Here is a 22,357-nt window from a genome sequence, read left to right as displayed (position 1 = left end):
GAACAAAAGTGAAAAGCACGGTGGAAAATGCAAACTATATTTCAAGTGCCATTAGGTAGAAAACGGAGGCCATGTGGTGGCCTGTTACATATCCTTATGGGGGATAGCCAGAGTTTGTCCTAAGAAACTGTCACAAGGCCAGTTGTGGCTGGATGGCAAGTATAGGCGGTGGTGTGACCGGTGACATGTCCTTGGCCAGGCCTGCACCACTGCTCCAGAGCTCCATTTCTCCTTCTGTAAATGGGGGTGGGATGGCTTGGACCAGATGGTCTCTCCTGGCCCAAAGACATGACCAGGTTGTCAGTGACAGGCAGAGGTCATGTGACTTGACAGGCCGGGGTCGTGTTTTGACATGTTGACCTGGGGAGGCGGGTCAAGTCCCAGCACACTACCCGGGAAGCCTTTGGGGCGGGGCAGGGCAAGTCGCGACTTTCATCTTTTGGGGCCGGCTCCTCCCGGACCTGGCATTCCTGGCTCCCCCAACAGATTGTGGCTTCGGAAGGGGCCCCTCCCCGGGGAGGGCTGGGATTGGCCACCAGTGGCCTGGGAAGAGGCTCGGATCCTTCCGCGGAGGGCGGGGGGGTGGCCCCCGCGTGGGGTGTTTGTTCTCTTGGGGATTAATGGGGGGTTGTGGGGGAGGGGTAGGCGCGCTCCCGCATGCGCACTGCGGCCCCTCCTGTTGGCTCGTCGTTGTCCGCTGGGCGGGGGCCCGGCCCCGCCCCTCTCCCGTCCGGGCAGCGGCGGCGGCTGCGGCGGTGGCGGCGGCGGCGGCGGCAGCGACGGCGGCGGCGGCGGCAGCCTGCGCGGTGCCTTCTGGGAACGGAATCCCCAGGGCTGCCCCTGGCCCCTATGGCGCATGCGCGGGAGGCCGCTCGGTGATCCGCGGCGGCGGCGGCGGCGCTTCCTGCTAGGACCGGCCGGGGCTGTACCGGAGGCTCGGGCTCCACCGACCCTCCTCCCACTCCCTCCCACTCACCCTCTGGGCCGCGACTGCGCAGGGCGGGGCCGGCCGAACCATGGGCCGCGGTGAGTGCAGGGCCCGGCCCCCCCACCTCGCCCCTCCCCCTCCCCTCCTGTCCCTACCCTCTGCCCCCTCCGCGTCCTCTTGGCCCCTTTCCTTGGCCCCATCCCCACTCCCCCGCCCTCACCTGCTCCCACCGTTTCTCTCACTGCTTGACTTTTGCCTTCTTCACCTCCCTCCCCTCAGTGCTTCGCCCACCCTCCGCCCGCCCTCTCCCCAAGTTCCTTCCTACTTCGTGCGCCTTCCCCTCCTCCCCAAGCTGAGGGAAGCAGGCTGGGTGACAGGGCGCCTTGTTATGAGAGGGAAAGTTTAGAAGCCGCCAGTGTGGGGTGGGAGCGATGGTGGGGTTGGAGAGAATACTTGCAGGTTTGTGGGGCGTCCCCATATATATCAGAGGAGAATCTCTCTTGGAGCTAAACTGAAGCCAGTGGGACAGGAGGTGCTGATTCTTCTTGTCTTAGGCTTGGGGGAAGATCGGAGCTTCTGAGAATAGTGGGAGAAGACAGAACTGTGATTCCAACGTTTCTTAAGAAGACCCAAGTGAACTAGATCAGTGATTGTCTAGTGCATCCAGGCCATGGGGGAGTTATGCTGGTACCACCCCAGCGAGCAGTTGGGCAATTGCCTGGTGATCTGCGGGGCAATCCGTACTTTTTATATGATCTTCCTGAGGGCGAGGGAACAGCAGGGGCCAGCCTCTCTGGGAAATTTCCTAGAGGTTATGGGAACTAACCCGCACTCCTGTCTGAAGGTTTCTGTCCTTGGTGGGATGAGGGGGCCTTGGCCTTTATATGTCTAGGGAATGGACTGTGATTCCCCGGTCCCTGAAAGTTGTGGCTTTGATCCTCTGGTCCCTAGGGACTGAATGTGGACAGGATGGTTGTGGACTCAGCCACCAGATCCCTGGGATCTTTCTGGGTACTTACCTCCTGTTATTAAGGATCTTTCCCTTGAGAGTATCCTGGTCTGTGGTGCTTTCGTAGGTTGGGCAGATCCTGACTGTCCTCTCTCTCTCCTGTGTTGCAGGTGTGGGCTAAGCCGGCGGCCCCGGCTTTAGACTGGACCCCACAATGTTTGCAGACATGTTCAGGTAGCCATGGTGGGCTGGCAGAAGGTCCCCTCTCATTCTCTCTCCCAGCTCTCTGAGGGTTTCCCTTTGCTCCCAAGTTCTCTTGAGTCTCCCCACAACCTTTGCCTTGCGGGAGTACTCCCTCAGGTACCCAGCCTAGTTTAATCCTGCTAATGCCACATGAATGTCTGTGTTATCAGGCACGTGGGAGCTGATTACACACAATGAATGGGGGCAATGAGAGCAGTGGAGCAGACAGAGCTGGGGGCCCTGTGGCCACATCTGTCCCCATCGGCTGGCAGCGCTGTGTTCGAGAGGGTGCTGTGCTCTATATCAGGTGTGGCTCCCCAAAGTTTCCCAGTTTCTATCCCCAGGCTCTTCAGTTACCTGAGTTTTCTCTTTTCTATTCCTTCCTCTCAAAGCCCAGATCGCTGGTGCTCTGTTGCTCTCTGTTCCTCTTCCTTCCTCAGCCTTTTTGCTCTCTGTGCTTCTGGTCCTGTGCACTTGTTCTCTCCATCTCTTCCTTACCCTCTGCCCTTCCTAGGAAGGTCTTTGAACTGTTCTTTCAGAGTGTCTTCCAGTTCAGTTATCTAACCTCACACTCTGACCCTATCCTCTCCCAGTCCAAGTGGCACAGAGCTGTCTTCCTTGGAGCAAACCCGGAGCTACCTCCTCAGCGATGGGACCTGCAAGTGCGGTCTGGAGTGTCCACTCAACGTCCCCAAGGTCAGAGTGGTGAGGGTGAGATAGTCAGAGAGACTTAATGCCGGTCACTGACCGAGGTAGCTCTTCTCAGATTCTGTTCTCTCAGGGTCCTTGTCTGTGCCTTCCACCGTACAGGTTTTCAACTTTGACCCTTTGGCCCCGGTGACCCCGGGTGGGGCTGGGGTGGGGCCAGCATCAGAGGAGGACATGACCAAGCTGTGCAACCACCGGCGGAAAGCTGTTGCCATGGCAACTCTGTACCGCAGCATGGAGACCACCTGCTCACACTCTTCTCCTGGTGAGTGTTCTCCACTTTACGGAGACTGAGGAAAACTTAAGGGTCTGGAAGAGGGATGGTGGGAGGAGCTCTGTGAGAGGGAGCAAGAAGGGTGGAGTGGGGAACTGCTTGGTGAGAGGAGGGCACAGGGAACCTGGGAGTCTGTAGGGGAAGGGATGGAAAAGACAGAGTTCTTGGAAGGGGAGCCACAGGTTGATCCTTTGTTTCTCATTTATTGCAGGAGAGGGAGCGAGCCCCCAAATGTTCCACACTGTGTCCCCAGGGCCTCCCTCTGCCCGCCCTCCTTGTCGAGTCCCTCCTACAACTCCACTCAATGGGGGTCCTGGCTCCCTTCCCCCAGAACCACCCTCAGTTCCACAGGCTTTCCCCCCTCTAGCAGGCCCTGGGGGGCTCTTCCCACAGCCAAGGCTTCCTGACCCCGTCCCCTCTGGAGGCAGCAGCAGCCCTTGTTTCCTCCCACGGGGCAATGCCCCCTCCCCAGCTGCACCTCCTCCACCTGCTATCAGCCTCAACGCACCCTCATATAGCTGGGGAGCTGCTCTCCGATCCAGCCTGGTGCCCCCTAACCTGGGCTCTCCTCCAGCCCCCCATGCCTCCTCCTCACCACCTTTGGACCCTCCTCTCTTCCATTGTAGTGATGCCTTAACACCCCCTCCCCTGCCCCCAAGCAATAATCTCCCTGGTCCCCCTGGCCCCTCTGGTCCTGCCACTCAGCCACCAGTGTCTTCAGCCACTATGCACCTGCCCCTGGTCCTGGGGCCCCTGGGAGGGGCCCCCACGGTGGAGGGGCCTGGGGCACCCCCATTTCTTGCTAGCAGCCTACTCTCTGCAGCGGCCAAGGCACAGCACCCCCAACTCCCCCCTCCCAGCACTTTACAGGGCCGAAGGCCCCGTGCCCAGGCACCCTCAGCTTCCCACTCCTCATTGCCCCTTCCCTCTCAGCGTCGTCCCCGCCGACCCCCGACTGTGTTGCGATTGCTAGAAGGGGGGGGCCCTCAAGCCCCTAGGCGGAGCCGTCCTCGGGCCCCTGCTCCCACCCCCCAACCTTTTCCTCTCCTGGAGCCATCCCAACCAATTCTCCCTTCTGTGCTATCCCTGCTGGGACTCCCCACCCCTGGCCCTTCCCACTCTGATGGAAGCTTTAACCTTTTGGGGTCAGATGCACACCTTCCTCCCCCCACCCTCTCCTCAGGGAGCTCTCCCCAGCCCACGCACCCCATCCCACCCGCCCTCCCTGGGACCACCAGTGGCAGCCTCAGCAGTGTGCCAGGTACGTGAGTGCACCAGAGCCCTTCCTCCCTTCGGGTACAAAGAGACCACCAAGACATTGAAGGGAGAACTTAGAGAGCTCTGTAGTGATTTTCTGGGTTGGGGGGTAGGGAGTTTGGATTCTTGAGACACTGGGAGAAAGGGGTCTCTCTAGAGCTGAACCTTTCTTTTTCTTTGCAGGTGCCCCTGCCCCACCAGCTGCCTCCAAAGCCCCCCTAGTCCCCAGCCCTGTGCTTCAAAGCCCATCTGAAGCGCTTGGGATGGGGGCCGGCCCAGCCGGCCCTCTGCCTCCCCTGGCTGGTGGGGAGGCTTTCCCTTTCCCCAGCCCCGAGCAGGGCCTGGCGCTGAGTGGAGCCAGCTTCCCCGGGATGCTAGGGACCTTGCCCCTCCCTCTGAGTCTGGGACAACCTCCACCTTCTCCATTGCTTAGCCACAGTTTATTTGGCGTGCTGGCTGGGGGAGGGGGACAACCTCCCCCTGAGCCCCTGCTCCCCCCACCAGGGGGACCTGGCCCTCCCCTAGCCCCAGGTGAGCCCGAAGGGCCTTCACTTTTGGTGGCTTCCCTGCTTCCACCACCCCCCTCAGACCTTCTTCCACCCCCTTCTGCACCTCCTAGCAACCTCCTTGCCTCTTTCCTGCCCCTGTTGGCCCTGGGCCCCACAGCTGGGGATGGGGAGGGATCTGCAGAGGGAGCCGGGGGTCCAAGTGGGGAGACATTTTCAGGTTTGGGAGACCTGCCCCCCCTGCTGTTCCCCCCCCTTTCAGCTCCCCCCACCCTCATAGCTTTAAATTCTGCGCTGCTGGCTGCCAGCCTGGATCCCCCCTCGGGGACGCCCCCCCAGGTGAGGATAGGGGGTGAGTGGGTGGGACAGAACAAGAGTTAGAATCAGAGATGGGAGCTGGGAATCAAAGGCTTTCAGTTTCATGTCTGAGCTTTTCCTTAGGGCCTTTGAGGAGGGCTTAGTTCTTAGCTGGGGGTAGGATGGACTTTAAGAATTGGGTCTGTATTTAATAAGCATGGCCTACTTCAGTGGGGCTTTAGTGAGATTGTATATGTGAAAGTACTATAAACTTATTGAATACTTTACACATGTAGATGTTACAGCCATTTTTTCTTCTTAGCCCTGTGTCCTGAGCACCCCCCAACCTGGACCACCTACCTCCAGTGTCACCACGGCAACTACTGACCCGGGGGCCTCCTCTCTGGGCAAGGCCCCCTCCAACTCAGGGAGACCCCCTCAACTCCTTAGCCCTCTGCTGAGTGCCAGCCTGCTGGGTGAGTCTGAGGGAAGACTCTGTGGTGTGGGAGAGAAGAAAGTAAGCAGAAAAATGGGGAGTAGAGACTAGATGAATTAGGGAAAAAAGTCTGTAACCAGAGTCAAGCCTCAAAGAATAGGGTCTGCTCAGCTTAACTGGTTTGCCCAGAGAGACCCTTGACTTTACAATTCCTTAACAGGTGACCTGTCTTCGCTGACCAGCAGCCCTGGAACCCTCCCTAGTCTGTTGCAGCCTCCTGGCCCTCTTCTCTCTGGGCAGTTGGGGCTGCAGCTGCTCCCTGGGGGGGGAGCTCCTCCACCCCTCTCAGAGGCTTCTAGTCCCCTAGCCTGCCTGCTACAGAGTCTCCAGGTAAGGGAATGGGTGTGTGTGTTAGGGAGAGAATTTTTTTCCCAAACTGGAAATACAGACATTTCAAGTTAAAGTAGCTGGAACTGCATTTGAAACTGACAGAGATCTGTTTTGTCTGCAGATCCCTCCAGAGCAGCCAGAAGCCCCATGTCTGCCCCCTGAGAGCCCCACCTCAGCCCTTGAACCAGAGCCTGCCCGGCCTCCCCTCAGTGCCTTAGCCCCACCCCACAGTTCTCCCGATCCCCCAGTCCCTGAGTTGCTCACTGGGAGGGGGTCAGGGAAACGGGGCCGGAGGGGAGGAGGGGGACTTAGGGGCATTAATGGTGAGGCCAGGCCAGGCCGAGGTCGAAAGCCTGGTAGCCGGCGGGAGCCTGGCCGACTGGCCCTCAAGTGGGGGGCACGTGGTGGCTTCAATGGACAAATGGAACGGTCCCCAAGAAGGACCCACCACTGGCAGCATAATGGGGAGCTGGCTGAAGGGGGTGCTGAGCCCAAGGATCCATCCCCTCCTGGGCCCCATTCTGAGGACCTTAAGGTGAGTGTGGATTAAGTAATGGTTGTCCGGGCACAAAGGCCCTGAGGAAAGGTTGAGGCCAACGTGCCTTTTCTTACACACAGTCCATCTTTTCTCAGGTATCCCCAGGGGTAGTCAGAAAGTCTCGTCGTGGCCGCAGGAGAAAATACAAGTGAGTATACTGGCCTTTTCCGGCTTCTTATTGGGTTTATAGCAATAGTTAAGAGTGATTTGGCTTTCAAAAAGGCAGTGTTTTTACTTGAATATGAACAAGGATATTATGCCTATACTATCCACATGTAGAAAGTTTCCCACCCAAATTCTGAAATTCCCCTGGTGCTCGGGGATGTATGTGTTCCTGATCCACCTGTGCCCTTATTGCAGCCCAACCCGGAACAGCAACAGCTCCCGCCAGGACATTACCTTGGACCCCAGCCCCACAACCCGCGTAAGTGTGTGTCATTGTGTCGTCGGTGGGTGGGAGTGCATGTCAAGGATAAGGCAGGAGAAGGTTAGCGGGAGTGGGGAGAAAATAAAGGACTTCCTGATACCTAGCTGTTTGATCATTTCTTTCAACTTCCCCTCTTGTATAGGCGGCTGTCCCTCTGCCTCCCCGGGCCCGCCCTGGCCGTCCTGCCAAAAACAAGAGGAGGAAACTGGCCCCATAGCAGCCATACCTGGAGCTGGATCTGACCCTGACTGGGGAGAGCTGAGTGCTGAGCCTCGGGAGCCCCTGCCAGCCACCTGCACCTGTGGACAGTGGGTGGGGGCACTACTCCCCACTCAGAGCACAAATGCAACCCCTTCCCCCACAGTCCCATCCTGAGCCATTGCAGGGGGTAGGGAAGCTCACCCCCTCCCCCCCAAAGCCATGTCACTGAAAAGGCCTGGGGGGGGTGGTATATGGCCCTCTCCCCACCAGGCTAAGGGGAAAACCCCCTCCCCCAGGTCTTTTATTTGTTTAAGTTATTTTTGCACAAATGACTCTTTTATATTTAATTCGACTTCATTGCCTCCCTTCTTGAAGCCAGCAGGCTCAGTTTACAAACCTGTGAGCTACTGTTGGCTGCTGCCCTCCTTCCCAATGAAAGGTACAAAGCAATAAGCATCATGCGTCCTCCCCTCACCCCTGCCAACACCCCTCTGCCTCTGGCTCAGGTTGCTCAAAGCACAGATCCCCCTTTTACCCGTCCCCAGGTTTGAAACACATAGCCTCATTTCAAGGTGTAGCCAGCTTCCCTCCACTTTCCTCTGGGATATGAAGAGGGGGTAAGGGGGCAAAGAGAGCCCTCTGGGTCTCTCCTCCCATACACACTACACTGCCCCTTCTCCCCCATCAAAATGCTCAGAGACGTTGTGACGATGCGACTGAGGATTATGCAACATGGTCCAACCGGAGCGGCCAGCATGACCAGCTGTCCAGGGGCTGCCTCCTGCCTTTTCTTTTGTAAAGACAAGACCCTTGGGAGTTTTAATTCTGTTTTGTACTTGCCCTGTGGGGCCTCCACTGCTTTTCTATGGGAGACACTCTTAATTTAACAGATGAGAATATTTTGAAACTCTGGCTCTGACTCTGTCCTCATTTTTTCCTTAGTTCTTTTGTAAGAACAGATTATAATTTAAATCCTTCTTCTGTGGTAGAGAGTGCTTAGACTGTTACGCTGTGCATGTCTCTCTCAGTGCTGCCTCTTCCCCAGGAAACAGCAGAGGCCACACAGAGTACAACAGCATTTAATGGTCAGAAACAGTTGTACAGTATTACAGTCAGCCACAGAAGCTGTGCTGGAGGACAGGACCCAATCCTCCCCCACACCAGGCAAAGCAGTATTGGGCAGGAGCTGGCATGTGGCTGGGCCACGTCCTCATCCCTGTGGCCTAAGGGGAGACCACCATTTCATATCCCCAGCTTCTACTACTCTTCAGAGGAGGAGGTGTAAGCCCCACATGCAAGAAGCCCTTGCCCCCAGTGTCAAATGGGACGCAAGAGTTACTATTAAGGGGAAACCCTGTGTAAGGTATTAATGGAGTTCAAAGGGGTAGGGATTACCCCTGTCCTCCCGTCACTCAAAGGTGCTCACTTTCCCAGTTTCTTCATCCGTTCATCAATGTTGGCAAAGTTCCCCTCAATTGTGGACAGGTTTTCACGCATCGTTGTCTGCACCTAGAAAGCGAGAGAGTTCTTTTACTCTGTCAGGTTCAGGTTCTTACCTGGGTGAGGACCTGAAGAAATTCTCTTAGAGAACACAAAGACATGAAGGAGAATTCCCTGGTGGTCCATTGGTTAGAACTCTGCACTTTCACTGCTGGGGCCCAGGTTCAGTCCCTGGTCGGGAAACTAAGATCCCACAAGCCGCACAACAAAGCCAAATTAGAAAAAAGAAATGGAAACAGCTTGTGGGCCCCAGAATGGGAAGGTGACTTGGAGCACCATGGACCTAGCACGGGATCTGCTAAACAGGCAGGCCTCTTAAGAATTCCCATCCTGACTTTAACCAGAACAGTTCTTTCATCTGTTTTATGTACTGAGGGACAAATAGGATAGGATTTTGTTGAAGTAAGGGTTTTACTTGTCCAAAATTTTAGCAAACTGCTCTGGAGGAAGGACATATCATGCCAAGCACTTTAATTTATCTTGATAGTCCTGTGATAACAGACTCCCAACTGTAGTGCTTCCCCCAGCACTGAGAAGAGTGCCTCCACCAGAAACGGAGGACTTGCTATGTGCCGGGCACTGCTTAGAGAATGAAGAGGCGAAGCTCACAGCTCAGCATCAGGAAGGAAATGGCAAAACCAGGTGGGAGCCTGGCTGCAGATTTCAATGCCCATGTTCTGTCTGGTGTGTTGTACTCAGGAACATCTGGTTGAGGACTCAGGGAGGATAAAACCCAGCTGAGACTACAGAGGGAAAAGGTAGGTTTTATAGGAAAAATGGAGGTTTACTGAGCTCTTACCAATTCACTCATACTACTTCATCTAATCCATATAACTCTGAAGTAGATATAATTTTCCAGATGGTGAGATGGAGGTTCATAGGTTAAATAAGTTGTCAGATGTCCCATGGCAACCAAGAAACAGTATGGAGACTCAAACCAAACCCCCGCTATACCACTGTGCCACCAAATGGGCCAAGGCAGAACCCTCTGGAGCTGAAGCTGGAGAACCTTGCCTGTGTGTGCTGGTGAAGGGAGGCAGCCAACCAACAAAGGGGCACTCACCTGAGTCAAGAGGGTGGCGTTGTCCTTGAGGGAACAAGCAATCATCTGCTGCGTGGTATCCAAGTGTGTCAGAAGCTGACCAAACTGCATGGCTGCGAAAGGTCAGAATGGCAGGTATGGCGTTAAGATTCCAAGACCAGAGGGAAGGGAACAAGAGTTGCTCACTTTCCAATTCCTCTTGACATCCCTTGTGGCTGGCCTCCCACCTTGTTCATGCAGCTGCTTGATGGTGACAAGTCTCTGTACCAGCTCAGGAAGGGAGGAGGCGATGGGGCTCCAGCGCTGTATGGTTTCATATAGCTGGTGCACCTGGAGGGACAACACAGTGGCCAACCTTCAGCCAAATACACACCATTAGGGTGAGACAAGCGCCTCACCAAGTGAAGCGCTTGCACCAAGTCCAGGTTGGGGCAACAGGGAAGTGCTGCCTTATCTCAGCTGGTAAGAGCTTATGAGGACAGTGCCCTGAGGATTCCGTGCTCTCATGCTTTGCTCTTCCCAGCAGGAAGAGTGTATGAGGGAGCAGGAAAGGGTATGAAGATGGGAGGAAAGGTCTCTTCCTGACCTTGCTTTGTGTATCTGCATCCTCTACAGAAGCTTTATGCTTGGCAATCTCATTCACTTTTCCCAGCACACTCTGAAAGCAGATTTTAAGGTTGATAGTAAGGTTGATCAAGGTCTTCTAAAGTCACTAGCTGCCTGTAATCCAATTTGCCTCCACTTATTACCTGTAACCGAGCCTCCACTTGGTCCAAAACTGCAAGGTCCAGGGCACCCACCTTTGCCTGCAACAGTTCTACAGTATCCTGGGGGCGGGGTCAGGACAAGTGTCATGAAGCAGACAAAATCAGACTAGAAGAGGCCACCTCATATTCCACTGAAGGTAATGAATAAACAGCTACAGATCCAAAAACAATTTTCTAAGCAAACCCAATCCTGATATCCCCTCTGTCACCCAAACACTCCAGTTCCTTTTACACTCACCATGAGGCAGGCTCCCTGCAGACCTGCTGAAAGGGGATTCTGATGGGGAAAAGAAGCAAAGAAGTCAGTGGTTCTCATCTTTCCAGGTGATTACCACCTTCTCCCGTCCTTTCTGGTTCCAGCAGGCAACTGCTGGTTGATCCTGTAACTGGAACCTGTTCCTGACTCCTCCCTGGATTCTGTGGAATGCTGTGGACCTTAGGGCTCAGGATGTGAGGGTCGGAACAAGTATAAGAGAGCACCTGACCTGAGCATCCTGATCACAGCGTACAGTGGCTTCCAGCTCTGTCAGGCGCTTCTCGAGTTCTGCCACCTAGGGGAGGAAAGGGGAGATCTGCCATCCACCTCCCTCCCTGCTGCTGCAGTGGGAGGTAAATCCTGCTCTTTGCTGGTCTGCTTGCCCTCCCCTCCCCTCTTCCCACCACTCTGCCAAGGGATTTCTTTCTCTTGAACATAGCCCTAGTCACACTCTTAAATGAGACATCAAGAGGAATCAAGCATTCCCTGCACCCTCTCCCCAGATGTGATTCCTTGGAGGGCAGCAGGAAAGTCTCCAGAGCCATGTCTTCCCTGGCCCCTTAACCAACATTACATACATACACACACATACATATATACACACACACACACAAACATACTTTGGCAGCCTGAGAGAACTTGTCCTGCTCAGGCCGAGAATGCAGTTCATAAGTGACCAGGCTGCTATCTGGGGGGGTCCCACTGGTGGTCTTTCCCCCTGAACCAGTCCCTTTGCTGTTCTTTGTTGCTTCCAGCTGCAGCAGTAGGCGCCTGGATCAAAGAAAACAGCAATAATATCACGACTTGAAGGATGTGGGTCAGCCCAGTCACTTGTTTCTGCCTCAGGGTCAGCATTAAGGAACAGGTAGGCCACCTCTCCCCTTTGCAGCCCTGTCAATACCTGGCTGGAGTCCCTCTGCACCCCAATTAGCAATGATTTCCCAGCAAAGTCTGGCACCCACTTAGCCAGAGCTCCATCGGGGTCAGTAAGGTTGATTGCAGCATCTGGTCCCAGCAGCTTCTCCAGATGGGAAGCAACCAGCTGCTGCTTCAGGGCAGCCAGCTGTTTAGCCAGCACCACGGGGGTCAGCTTCTCCTCAGTGGCTGATTCCTTCACTGTTGTCTGGTATGAAAACAAATAGACAGTGAGGGGTGGTAAGAGTGAGTCAAGGAAAGAAATAGATCAAGACCCTTAAAGATAGCTGTGGCTGAAAGTCACCGGGCTGCTCCTAACCCACTTACAGCACTAACTATAAATTCATGTGCATTCCCAAACTCCAAAAACCTCAGTCCCCTTAGGGAGGAGCTTAGGGAATCTTTCTCCTCCCACTGGGAGGTCTTCCTTTGCTATGTAAGTCACAGCAGAAAGGGGAGAGGAGAGTCTATAGTTACCTTGATTTTTTCAACTTCAGTTGTCAACTCTTGGACCTCATGCAGTAGTCTCTGGTACTTTTGCTGGGGTGTCTCCTTCACCCCCAGACCCTCTCCAAGCTAGAGAGTAAGCACAGATGGTGACATCACACCTCCTAGAACAGGGAACCTCAAGAATGTATCCAAAAAAAAAAGAAGGTATCCAAACCCAGTCTGAGTTTGTAAGAGTATCATACCAACTAAGAATCCACCATCATCCTCACTCAGAAGACCTAGAGAGAGCTGGAGGCCTGGAGACGCTCCATAGCCAACAGCAGGGGCACAAAGCATCCTCCCCTGCATCCAGCTGGGCTCCTCAGGACCCCCAACCAGAGAGGAACCTGGAATCCCACCTATATCCCTGCTCTCTCTTAAATGCCCACTGGATAGGATCGCTGCACTATTCCCATCAACACACAAACAACAAACCATCTCATATTCTCCAGATTCATATCCCGTTCTTTTGGTTTTTCCAATTCGATCTGAGAAATCTGCCAAGAAAAGAAGATGGAATTGAGGGCCTGATCAAGACCCATGACAGTCATGGTCTCAGTGACTGTGAGGGCTTCCGTAAGACAGCTCTTTCCCCAAAGCAAATGTCAGTGAGGCCTGAGGTCAGGCTTCCCCATCCAATTTCCAACCAGTCTCACCAAGTCCCTTTGTGCCCACTCTCTTGTCTTTGAATTTGTCATAGGCAGCATTGGGATTGACAATGATGTGCTCCACACTGGTACTCGTCAGCTCCTCCTGCAGAAACAGGTAGTTCAGGCCAAGGGCAGATTCATTCCCACCCTAGAACTTCCCAGAGCCCCCAAAATCCCCAAACCATTAGGAGACTGGGCTCTACTCTCCCAAGGGGAAAGAAGGACGGCTCCAATCCAAACTACCGACCCAGGTTCACCCTAAGAAATGAAAGCTTCTTGGTAAATTTGGGGTCTCAGTTGCATAAATATTAACACCCTGATTCAATTGGGAACAGAGGCAGCATAACCTCCCCACCCATTCTGTACATAAGCCTCCTCATCCACTCCCCTTCCCCAATCCAACTGGGCCCTCCCAGTTACCTGGCAACATGATGCACTCAGGGCAAGAAACCAACCTGACCTCTTTTAACCTCCCCCTCCCAAAAGTAAATTTCCTTGCTGCTGAGGAAGCCCATTTTCCAGCTAACCTCCCATCCTTGCCGGAGGGAAAGAGGAGCAATCAGGCTACTAGCTCTTGAGTATCAGAACTTCCATGTGCTGCTAAACGGAAGATAATAGCTTTGAGATACAAAAGAAGGTTGGCAGAGGACCTGGCCAGATGCCATTTCCAGACTGCAGTGAAGTCAGGGAATTCAGGGGATAGAGAGAAGAGGCAGCTACTGTGTTATTTTTTAAGGGACATCTTAGAAGCAACAGCATAAGCTGTATCTGTTTGCCAAGAGTATCCATGGGCAAAGGCCATATGTACATTCTGAAACAGAGATAGCCCCGCTTCTTCTCAAAGAGAAGCTGCAGCACTTGCCTCTTCTCCCTGACCCTCTGCTGTTTCTCAAGCATTTAAGCTCTTCCATAAGGAGGGGATGTGGTAAACAAAGTGAAAGAAACTTCACCCTAGAAATTGAGGCAGAAAGGTTCCCTCCTTACTACGTATCTGTTAGCGGTTCAGATTCTAATAACTACACCAAAACCAAGTCCTCCAGACTGCATGTCTCTCCTTCAACTGTCAGCAGTCCGACAGGTCTCATCATGCTACTGAAGGAAGTGGAAGGAGACCTGGAAAGCTTTTTCTCTTGGGGTGGACATCACCTTCCACTGGAGGAAGGCAAAGAAAGTCTTCTTTCTTTCAACCAGAACAATGATTCTCAACCCTGCCTGCACAATAGAATCACTTAGAAAAGGGGTGGGGGAGAAAAGAGGGATGGGCTCACCTCTGCAGATTCTGATTGAATTGTTCTGAGATAGGGCCAGGGTAGTAGGCCAGTTTAAAAGCTACCCAAGTCATTCTAATATGTATCCAGGACTGAGACTCTCTGACTGTCAGTGGGTACTAGGGGTTGATGATGGCGAGACATGGAGAAAGAGCAGCAGACACAAGCGCCACCCTTCATCTCTGCTCTATTACAGAAGGAATCAGTGTGAGTGGCAGTTTTATAAACGAGGGAGGAGGCGGGTAAGGAGAAAACATCAACTGTGCTTTTTACCTCTTCAGGGAAGTGCTGGGCAGAGGGGCAAGAGCTAAAAAAGATTAAGGGGAAATAAAAGGTTTCAATGTCCCATATGAAAGTGCCTCGGGGAAAAAACAACTGAGTCACAAATTCTTCTCTCAATCTTCTCTGAAGTGTTATGGCCAGAGCACCCACTGGTCAAATAACTGTGGTCTCAGGCCTCTGAAAAGTGTTTGTCGGAGACGGACTCATGTTCAGGAAAGAACATCACCCTCTCTCAAGTTCACCCTCAAGAATAAGAATATGCCACTCCTCCCTCTGACAATGAGGCAGAAAAAAAAAACCTCTTTGGAAGGCATAGTCTATAGACTAAAGAAAGAAATCACAGCTACCATTTTGTTAAGCCCATACTATGGGCCAGGCACTATGTTGAAGAGAACATACTTTCTTATTTAGTTTTCTAAAGAGGGAATGTGTGGAGTAAAAATGGGTCACCACACAGAGTGTGAGTGTCAGAGCTTCTGGACATAGCAGGGACAGTCAGTGCTTTCATCTTACTAGCCCTGCTGCAGGAGCACGTCCTGGGGCAGAAGAGCTGCCCAGTGCTGGCACCCTCCCAGAGCCTCTCTGAGGGTGTGGCCCCGAAGGCTCAGGTGGACAGCACTCTTGAGCCCTTCAGAGGCACCGACTCTGCCAGTGTCTTGGAGGTCTGGGGGCATGGGCTGAAGGTAGTGTCATTACATGAAATGGGAAAAGGTCAGCTGGGGTTGGGGCTGAATAGAGGGACAGAAGATTTAGTAGAGACAAAAGGACAGGGAACAACTGCCCATCATAGCACACCCCGCTAAAAAGCAGATGAAAGGTCAGGCTTCTTACCAGCTCCTTGTGGTTTCCCCAGAGGTGAGAAAATCAAAAGAGTTAAAAGGAAAGGGAGTGGGGAAATGGGGGTGAGGGAGGGAAAAAAAAAAAAAGACAAAATTGTTATTAGCAAATTGTCACATGCACTACATGATACTCTTCAAATATACTGCATCACAGGGCCCAGGGGAGCCTAGCAAAATTTGGGGGCCAAGAAATTTCAGCTGGGGTGACTGCATACCCCAAGAGAAAGAAGAGCTTAGGACACCTTTCCTCTCTGGTGGTCAGGATGTCGTGAAGCTTTGCCGTGAACAGCAGCAATTCAAGCACCTGGGAACTAAGGGTTAGGTGTTGCGAGCCAGTGGCATGGAAGAAAGTGGAGGCAGAGAAGGCTGGGGGAGGCAGGAAGAAGCTGTAGAAATGGCAGAATGTGAAGCAGAGGCTGTGGAGATAAGAGTCTGAGGGCTTGTAGCTGATTGAGGGTCCATGATTCTAAAGGGGGGTAGGTTCATGGCTCATGTCTTCCTGTCTCTCGGTTTCTCTAGTTTTGAAGAATTAGGCATTTGAATGGCAGAATCAATCATAAAGCAGGTGCTTATGTAGGTGGTTTCATGTGACTTTGTGTTAAGCAGAACAAAATGAACTTTCTAGATTACAGATGGTAAGTTCAATGAAATGCAAAGTATCTAACTGCAGCCCCATCCTCATTCAGTTGCCAGAGGAGAGACAGGGCAAATCCCGGTCCCTTGTGTAGTCTGGTGTGTTTGTATCCATCTTGAGTGCTTGGAAACTCACCCTACACTCTGAGGGATCCAGAGCAACTCTACATGACGCGCTAGCACAGAGTCCAAAAGACACCTAGAGTCACAGCTACCAGACATGCACAGAACATATTTCTTCAACCTTCTGTTCACAGGGGTTGGAGGGTATACAATGGGGAAAAGTGAGTCTTTCAAAAAGAGGCCTTATTTTAGCCCAAGCCACACAGATAAGGCTCCACTTCCAGGCAAGACTGGTTAAAGAATTGCCACGAAAGGATGGATATGCGTGAATGAAAACACATGATGGGATAAAAACAACCACATTCTGCCCCAGAGCTTTCAGCTAGATGCATCAGAACTTCAACCTCTTCATTCCCTTCTCATGCCAGGGTCCAGCCCAGCCAAGACTCCCCTCTCAGTTCAGGGCAGAGGTGGATCCAGGTCCTGTGGTCTAAGGCTGCGATGTCTCTGCAGAGTGCATGTAAGCACTTGCGGGTGTACACATGCAAACACACGAGGGGAGGCACACACACTTTACCTTTCTCTTGCCTCACCAAGCTAAAACCAGCTTGGTTAAAAACTCAAGGGGAAAGAGAGGACAACGGGCATAAGTTCAAGTCCAAGTCATGAGGAATAAGCAGAATGGGGGAGGACAGAAAAATTTTAAAAAGGAAAAGTGGTATGTGTATATTAATTTGTAAATCATATATACCACCTCAAAGTCTGACCTATGGGTGGGTTGGGAAATGAGATTTTTGGGATAATGTCTGTAACCTGGAGTAGTAACAGTCACCATGGGAGCCTACTACACCCAGCCAACTTGATTAGAATTCTAAGTGCCTTGATCCCAGGTACATGACTCCCCAGTCCCTCTCATTAATAACCTCCCAGACTCCCCAGGGCTGTTTGGCTAAGTGGCTGTGCCTCAGAGGGCAAGACCTGAGATTCTAGATAAGAAACAGGAAGAGGTCACTGCCGCTCCCTTAGCCTGTTCAGGCTCTTTGCCAACACCGCAGCCAGGGGAACTTCAGAACCATGATAACAAGGAAGATGGATAGTGCTATAGAATAAAACTGTCCAGGATGGACCAACACAGTGCTGACCATCCAACCATTTCTAAAGGAGGGGTACAGAAACAGGAAGACTTGTGGAAACACAAAGAATCCAAGTTAGTCCCTTAAAATGCATATAACATCCCTTTCCTAGCCCATTTACCTTCCTCTAAAGGCTTAGCATAAGGGAATATTAAGATGAAGTTTTCTTCTTAATCAGGTATAATCCACACTGCTAAGAAGTGAGGACTGCTGCCCCCCTTGTTCTTAACCCTTGTCTGGAATGGCTAAAAGTCATTCCTTTTCTCTTAACTCCATTTCAGTTTGTGGAGGAGAAAGACAACTCCCTTCCAACTCCTGCTCTTAAATTCCTCATGTCCAGAAGTGTTCTAATCTCCATGTTTCTATCCCATCCTCCACTGGACAGTTTTATTCTGCAGACCTCATAAGGGGAAGAGACAATGATTCATGACTCATAGTTGTGTTTCTAAACCTTGATTAAGAATCTTTAACCATGAGGCCAGCAGGCCCCTTATTGACCCAGCTAGAGATGCATTAGAATTTAAAACAATTAGCTGCGACAATAGCACAGTGACAGAGCATTGCATGCAAGATGGCAAACGAAAAAAAAAAAAAACCATGCAGAGAAGAAGCATTGAATGGTCTTACTTGTGCAAACTAGTGTCCAGGCAAGGTGGGGAGGATGGGGGAAGCATTGGGAAAAACTCAGGTAAGTTCAAGTGCGCCAACAGTCAATGAACACAATCAAGCATACTCTGTGATATCCCAAACTGCAAGGAAGAGAACTTACTATTTCCCATCTCAGGCCGGTGGAGGGTCTGGCATTATTTACCCTTTGGAGAACTGAAGCCCCTGCCAGGGCCCCACCAAACTAAGGCTAGGTCATTTTTGCCCCTTTCACATGGCATCAGGATAGGTATGGCATAAAGGAAGGAACTAATTCTATTTCTAGTGAGTTTTCTAATTTACTTCCCCTTGCTCCAGCACTTCAAAAGCTGAGAGCAAAATGCCTATACAGACCCAAACGTAGGCTGTGGGCTCAGTGGGGAGGGAATTCCAACTGGGAATTAGCTTTCCTGACAAGACATTTTAAGAAAAGTTTCCAAAAAGCTCATGGCCCAAATCAACCCAGGAGTGTCTGATATGAAGAGGGGATCCTCCTAGACTGAGGAAGAAAAGGCTAGCTTGTGTGGTTTTCTGGCCCATTCACTTTAGAATATTTTAGCTCCTGCTAAAATTGTTTTAAAAGGATAGCAGGAAAATCAGGACCATTTTTACCTAAAATAAAACCTTCTACTATTTCCTCTTCCATTCTTTCCATTATGGGAATTGCAAACTTTTCCATTTAAGTTAAACTAGCAATTACAATCTTTTGGGTGTATTACAGGGTATTATTTCCTTTGGCAGCCCTATTTCTTCCATAGTGGAGCGACTGAAGGAAGAAGGTGAAAAGACAGGGAAGGTTGTCAATATCCTTTGACTACTTCTTTTTTTTTTTTTGACTACTTCTTTAAATAAAAATCTGGAGACCGCCCTGAAAGGTTCCATTAAGAAGCTGCTCAAATAGGTTGTCTCCAGGGAGGAACTGAGCATTGGCAGGCAGCAGTGGGAAGAGACACTTTTTGTTCTATGTGCATATATTACCTATTTTAAAAACTAATAAAATTAAAGTCCCAAATAATCTGGAGACTAAGGCAGAGCATACTCTTGCTGGAGTTAAGAAGGTGACTGAAACCTCATGGTTCAGCCGCAATAATGGTGGTGTGCACTGTGACCCATACTGGGTCTTGGGAAGGTAAGTGAGAAGGGGACCAGCTGCTAGTGAGAATCCAGGCCTCAAGGAAATGAGGATGCTGGATTGTCTAAGTACAACCAACTGCTCCTCAAGTTGCACACTTACATTAGTATTAAGAGCAGTGGCAGAACCATTAGTCAGCTGACTTCCCGAAAGATGCCCTCGTAAGGCCCACAGGGACATGCAGGGACCAGAGACATTAGCTGACGTCAGGAAACATCTCAGGCCTCCCCCACTTCCGCCAGGGCTCCTGAAGTAGATGAGTGTCTCCCGACCCTACTCACTCCTCTCTAGTGATAGTGTCATTCTGCTGAGCCTTAGGTGATGGAGGAAACTTAGCTCCTCTTGTGTTTACCATCCAGTTCTTATCTACTTCTATACTGGCATTCTGGCTACGTGCTACAGGAAATGAACACCAGCCCATCAGCCACCCCACTAGGTGCTACTAAAATAGGCTGCTCAGGTTCAGCAGGGAGAAACAGCCAATCACGGCAGAAGAGTCAGATTCTTCCATGCCTGGGATGAAGATCATGCTCTTTTTATTAAGAGATAGCCCATGATTTCGAAAGGAAAATTACAATTTATTTTTTGGCTTGGAAAGGGGACTGCTATGATATTACCTGTTTGATCATGGTCAGTGACAAAGGGACAAACTTCCATTCATTATTTCACCATGAAGGCTTGATATTTTATAGGCAGAGCCCTAGGCCAGAGCTGAACAGTCTCTGAACTATGGTAGCAGAATGGAGTCCTCAGTATATATACTCCTGCCCTTTGAGTCAGAGATAGCTTCCTAATAAGATATCTCTTAGAGTGAAGGTGCACACCTGGGTCCTGAGCAATGACACCATCTGCATTATCTCCAGATACTCAAGATTGGGGGACAGACTGACATGCCAGCAAGTACAGAAGCAACAAGAACACACCACTCAGAGAAGGGACAAGGAAGGTGTTCCCCACAAAGAAGGAACCACTTCCACATGGGGGAAATCAAATAAGGAATAAGTGAGTACGCCAAGCCATACATTATAAGCCAGCAACCAGCATTCTCCAGAGCTAACCAGCCCCACAGACGTAGCCACATGACTCACAGACACACATACAGAGCCTGTTCCCACTGACTCTTGGTCACCACTTTTTTGAGATCTCACACCATCGATGTGACCCTAGCCCAGCTCTCCTTGCAAATTACAGAACCTAAAATACATCCTATAAGACATGTGAACAGATCTTTGCTCCCCTTGGCACTTACACTCAGAGTTTCTACTATGTTCACTTCATTCACTCAATTTTTTTCTTTCATGTTTCCTGTATGTATCCTAACTCCATTAGTCTGGGGGATTTTTGAGGGCAGGGACATTTTTTCCTCTGTACTGCACAAAGATCAACACAAAATGAACACATTCAGTAAACAATGCTAAGTGGTTTCCCTTACGGTTAAAATGTGTCCATAGCTAATTCCTTCCTCTTGAGTTCTCCCTGAATCTGAAAGTGCTATCAAGTCCTCTCCTCTGCTAATATGAAACATTTATGTTCTTCCTCAAATTCGTTCTGCTCTGACCAGCTCTGTTATCTTTCTGAAGTCTCCAATTCATTTTCCTTGCCTAGTGGATTCTGGATACTCACGTAAAAGAGTATTCCTCTATACTTCAAAGTCTAGCTTGTTAGGATGTTAACGAACATTGAGTGAACGATATATTTTATGAAATAGAAGGTCTAGGTCTTAAACTCATGCACTTTTTAAGTGCTCAGGCTTCATGATTCACTACCATGGACTAGCATTAGCAGGGCTAAGTCACTAGTACCCAGCTTGTTTTGAGATATTTCAATTTTATTTAAAAGGCCTAAGTATCAGGTCTCTTAGTTTTAACTCCACTGACCTGACTCTCCTTCTTGGCATTGCTCATTTGCAAGTCCTGCAACCTACGTACCACCCAGGCTGGGTTGGCATACCCGCTTATTGCTGTGGCTCACCAGAAAAGGGAAAGGGCCTGCCTGGGAGAGAGAGATCAGAATCCACAGGAGTCCTGAGGCAGCACATAGTCTTACCGCATCAAACTCTGCTTGATCATCCTCAGGCAGGTCGCTGGTTTCATAAACATCTGGCTCGTTCCTGGCCTGCGGGTAAAAGCAGTGACCATCCAACCTCACTACCCAGCACTACCCACCAACACCCCTGACCCCACTCCATTTGAACAAGTTAACAGAGAAGTCAGGCTGTGATGCCAGGATTCTGCCCCTTCTTTCACCTGCCGGGTGAACTGCATGTCACTTCCCATGTCTTAACAGGGGTGGGGATAACAGTGGGGATGACTGATGGTAAATGGTGTTAAGTGATGACAAAGATGTTACCCTGAATCTGAAGGGTGACGGGTCGTCGGCAATCAGAAGTAGGAGAGGAGCCATCATTAGGCCCTGCACAACCCTGGCACAAGGGCTGAGAGTGACTCAGGACCTTAGTACACAAAGTCCTATTCCAAACACCACCCTCCCCCCCACCACCCCCCCGTGAATGCAAGTAAGGCAGCACAAAGGCAGGTACAGGCCGGCATATGCGGGGCTTGGGAAGGAGGTTCCCTAGAGGACAAGAGTTCTCTATCTGCGGTTCTGTCACGGCAACCTCACTCTTTACAGAGTGAAGTCCATCACCAAATGGCCTGGTTTGTGTGTCTGAGGTAGGGGTGGGGGGTTTATGGGAATATGTGGGGAGACACGGGAGGTGTAGACACGGATGGTAATAAGCACTAGAGAACAGTCGTAAGTGCCTAGAAACCATTTCTGGGCCGAGAAACCGGCGACTGGCGGAAAGGGGCCTGTAGGCCGTCGCAGAGCCCAGCCCAGTCGGATCGGAGTCCGAAGGGTGCTGGGGCCGGTCAGGGAGCTACCGGCAGGAGCCCTCGGGGTTGAGGAGGGGTGCAGGCGGGAAAGGTCACGGGTTGGTGTCTGTTGGGGGTCTTTAGGAGGTTGGGGGCGCGGTCTTGGGGAGCCAGGGCCGGCCGTGTACTCACAATGCCGGGAAGGTCGGCGTACTTAGGGTCCGCCATGGCGGCGGCGAGGCGGGGTTGGGGGACCGGGGCCTCGGCAGAGCCGGGGCCGGTGCTCGGGTAGGGGAGAGGATGGGTCCCGGTCCGGGTTAAGGCGGCCGCAAAGGGAGCGACGGAGGAGGCGGAGGAGCAGGAAGTCTCGCGACAGGAGTAGTACAGGGGATGGGTGAAGCAAAAGTCGCGAGAACAGCCCGCTACCACACCCCTGGAGAGGCAGGGATTGGCGAGAACGAGGCCGGGAATGAGGTAATGGCAGAAAACCGCCACCTAGGATTGTGGGATATGCAGTCTTGGCCCACCCGGCTTGGGCGGCGACCGACGTTAACGCGCTTTGGGAGCTGTGTCACATAACTTATTTTCTTTCGTCTTTATAGCGAGTCTTTGAAAGAGTTTTTACAATTCCTGTTTTTCGGTGGATAAATTTGTTGTTCAGTCGCTAACTCCTGTGTGCTGCTAAGTCGCTTCAGTCGTGTCCGACTCTGTGCGATCCCATAGACGGCAGCCCACCAGGCTCCCCTGTCCCTGGGATTCTCCAGACAAGAACACCG

At 51.6% G+C, this 22,357-nt stretch overlaps 3 protein-coding genes across 17 annotated transcripts in view; 2 read left to right on the top strand and 1 right to left on the bottom strand.

The window, feature by feature from the left end:
• The first annotated feature begins 698 nt into the window (after positions 1 to 698).
• On the top strand, positions 699 to 8,066 carry MBD6 (methyl-CpG binding domain protein 6). 3 transcript variants are annotated; one of them, XM_081594220.1, is made up of 15 exons: positions 699 to 1,026; positions 2,048 to 2,111; positions 2,291 to 2,427; positions 2,714 to 2,816; positions 2,931 to 3,093; positions 3,314 to 4,363; positions 4,543 to 5,204; positions 5,485 to 5,638; positions 5,819 to 5,988; positions 6,110 to 6,523; positions 6,622 to 6,674; positions 6,887 to 6,950; positions 7,096 to 7,265; positions 7,530 to 7,593; positions 7,852 to 8,066. In XM_081594220.1, exons 3-13 carry the CDS (start codon positions 2,315 to 2,317, stop codon positions 7,168 to 7,170), a joined length of 3,021 nt encoding a protein of 1,006 aa, XP_081450346.1. In that variant the 5' UTR covers positions 699 to 1,026; positions 2,048 to 2,111; positions 2,291 to 2,314; the 3' UTR covers positions 7,171 to 7,265; positions 7,530 to 7,593; positions 7,852 to 8,066. The 3 variants fall into 3 exon arrangements, with proteins under 3 accessions (XP_081450346.1, XP_081450345.1, XP_081450347.1); XM_081594219.1 differs by lacking the exon at positions 7,530 to 7,593 and having other exon boundaries at positions 704 to 1,026; XM_081594221.1 differs by lacking the exons at positions 7,530 to 7,593; positions 7,852 to 8,066 and adding an exon at positions 7,451 to 7,482 and having other exon boundaries at positions 704 to 1,026; positions 7,096 to 7,375.
• Positions 8,067 to 8,217: 151 nt separating this feature from the next.
• Positions 8,218 to 21,917, bottom strand: DCTN2 (dynactin subunit 2). Of its 5 annotated transcripts, none has more exons than XM_081594308.1 (15): positions 21,774 to 21,917; positions 20,815 to 20,883; positions 16,463 to 16,477; positions 12,780 to 12,876; positions 12,559 to 12,620; positions 12,112 to 12,210; positions 11,682 to 11,842; positions 11,340 to 11,490; positions 10,949 to 11,014; positions 10,702 to 10,740; positions 10,446 to 10,523; positions 10,283 to 10,354; positions 9,924 to 10,026; positions 9,718 to 9,809; positions 8,218 to 8,663 (listed from the first exon to the last, which is right to left on the bottom strand). In XM_081594308.1, exons 1-15 carry the CDS (start codon positions 21,807 to 21,809, stop codon positions 8,577 to 8,579), a joined length of 1,227 nt encoding a protein of 408 aa, XP_081450434.1. In that variant the 5' UTR covers positions 21,810 to 21,917; the 3' UTR covers positions 8,218 to 8,576. The 5 variants fall into 5 exon arrangements, with proteins under 5 accessions (XP_081450434.1, XP_081450435.1, XP_081450431.1 ...); XM_081594309.1 differs by lacking the exon at positions 16,463 to 16,477 and adding an exon at positions 15,155 to 15,160; XM_081594305.1 differs by lacking the exon at positions 16,463 to 16,477 and having other exon boundaries at positions 20,740 to 20,883.
• Positions 21,276 to 22,357, top strand: part of KIF5A (kinesin family member 5A) — a 32,504-nt gene continuing 31,422 nt past the window's right edge. For 6 of the 9 annotated variants that reach the window (XR_014083148.1, XR_014083152.1, XR_014083149.1 and 3 more), the window contains exon 1: positions 21,819 to 22,055. Coding sequence is in view for 3 of the 9 variants with exons in the window: in XM_081594213.1 (XP_081450339.1) it covers positions 21,972 to 22,055 (84 nt within the window). In the remaining 6 variants the exon portion in view is untranslated. Of the gene's footprint in view, positions 21,304 to 21,818; positions 22,056 to 22,357 lie in introns of those variants that run through there. The other 3 variants (XR_014083150.1, XM_081594215.1, XM_081594209.1) reach the window with 2 other exon arrangements.

The sequence above is a fragment of the Giraffa tippelskirchi genome, chromosome 4, assembly GCF_054371585.1.
Source record: "Giraffa tippelskirchi isolate mGirTip1 chromosome 4, T2T-mGirTip1v1.2.pri, whole genome shotgun sequence".
NCBI lineage: Eukaryota > Metazoa > Chordata > Mammalia > Artiodactyla > Giraffidae > Giraffa > Giraffa tippelskirchi.
Note: the sequence above shows the minus strand (reverse complement) of the source record. Positions and strands in the feature narration are given on the sequence as shown.

What these genes read in the sequence shown, in the direction of transcription:
- MBD6 (XM_081594220.1), top strand. Translation starts at nt 2,315, where the DNA reads ATGAATGGGGGCAATGAGAGCAGTGGAGCAGACAGAGCTGGGGGCCCT. An exon ending in CCCATTCTGAGGACCTTAAG is followed by an intron (nt 6,524 to 6,621) that starts GTGAGTGTGGAT and finishes ATCTTTTCTCAG; the next exon opens with GTATCCCCAGGGGTAGTCAG. An exon ending in GGCCGCAGGAGAAAATACAA is followed by an intron (nt 6,675 to 6,886) that starts GTGAGTATACTG and finishes CCCTTATTGCAG; the next exon opens with CCCAACCCGGAACAGCAACA.
- DCTN2 (XM_081594305.1), bottom strand. Translation starts at nt 21,809, where the DNA reads ATGGCGGACCCTAAGTACGCCGACCTTCCCGGCATT. An exon ending in AAGTGGAGGCTCGGTTACAG is followed by an intron (nt 10,355 to 10,445) that starts GTAATAAGTGGA and finishes ATCTGCTTTCAG; the next exon opens with AGTGTGCTGGGAAAAGTGAA. An exon ending in ATGCAGATACACAAAGCAAG is followed by an intron (nt 10,027 to 10,282) that starts GTCAGGAAGAGA and finishes TTGTCCCTCCAG; the next exon opens with GTGCACCAGCTATATGAAAC.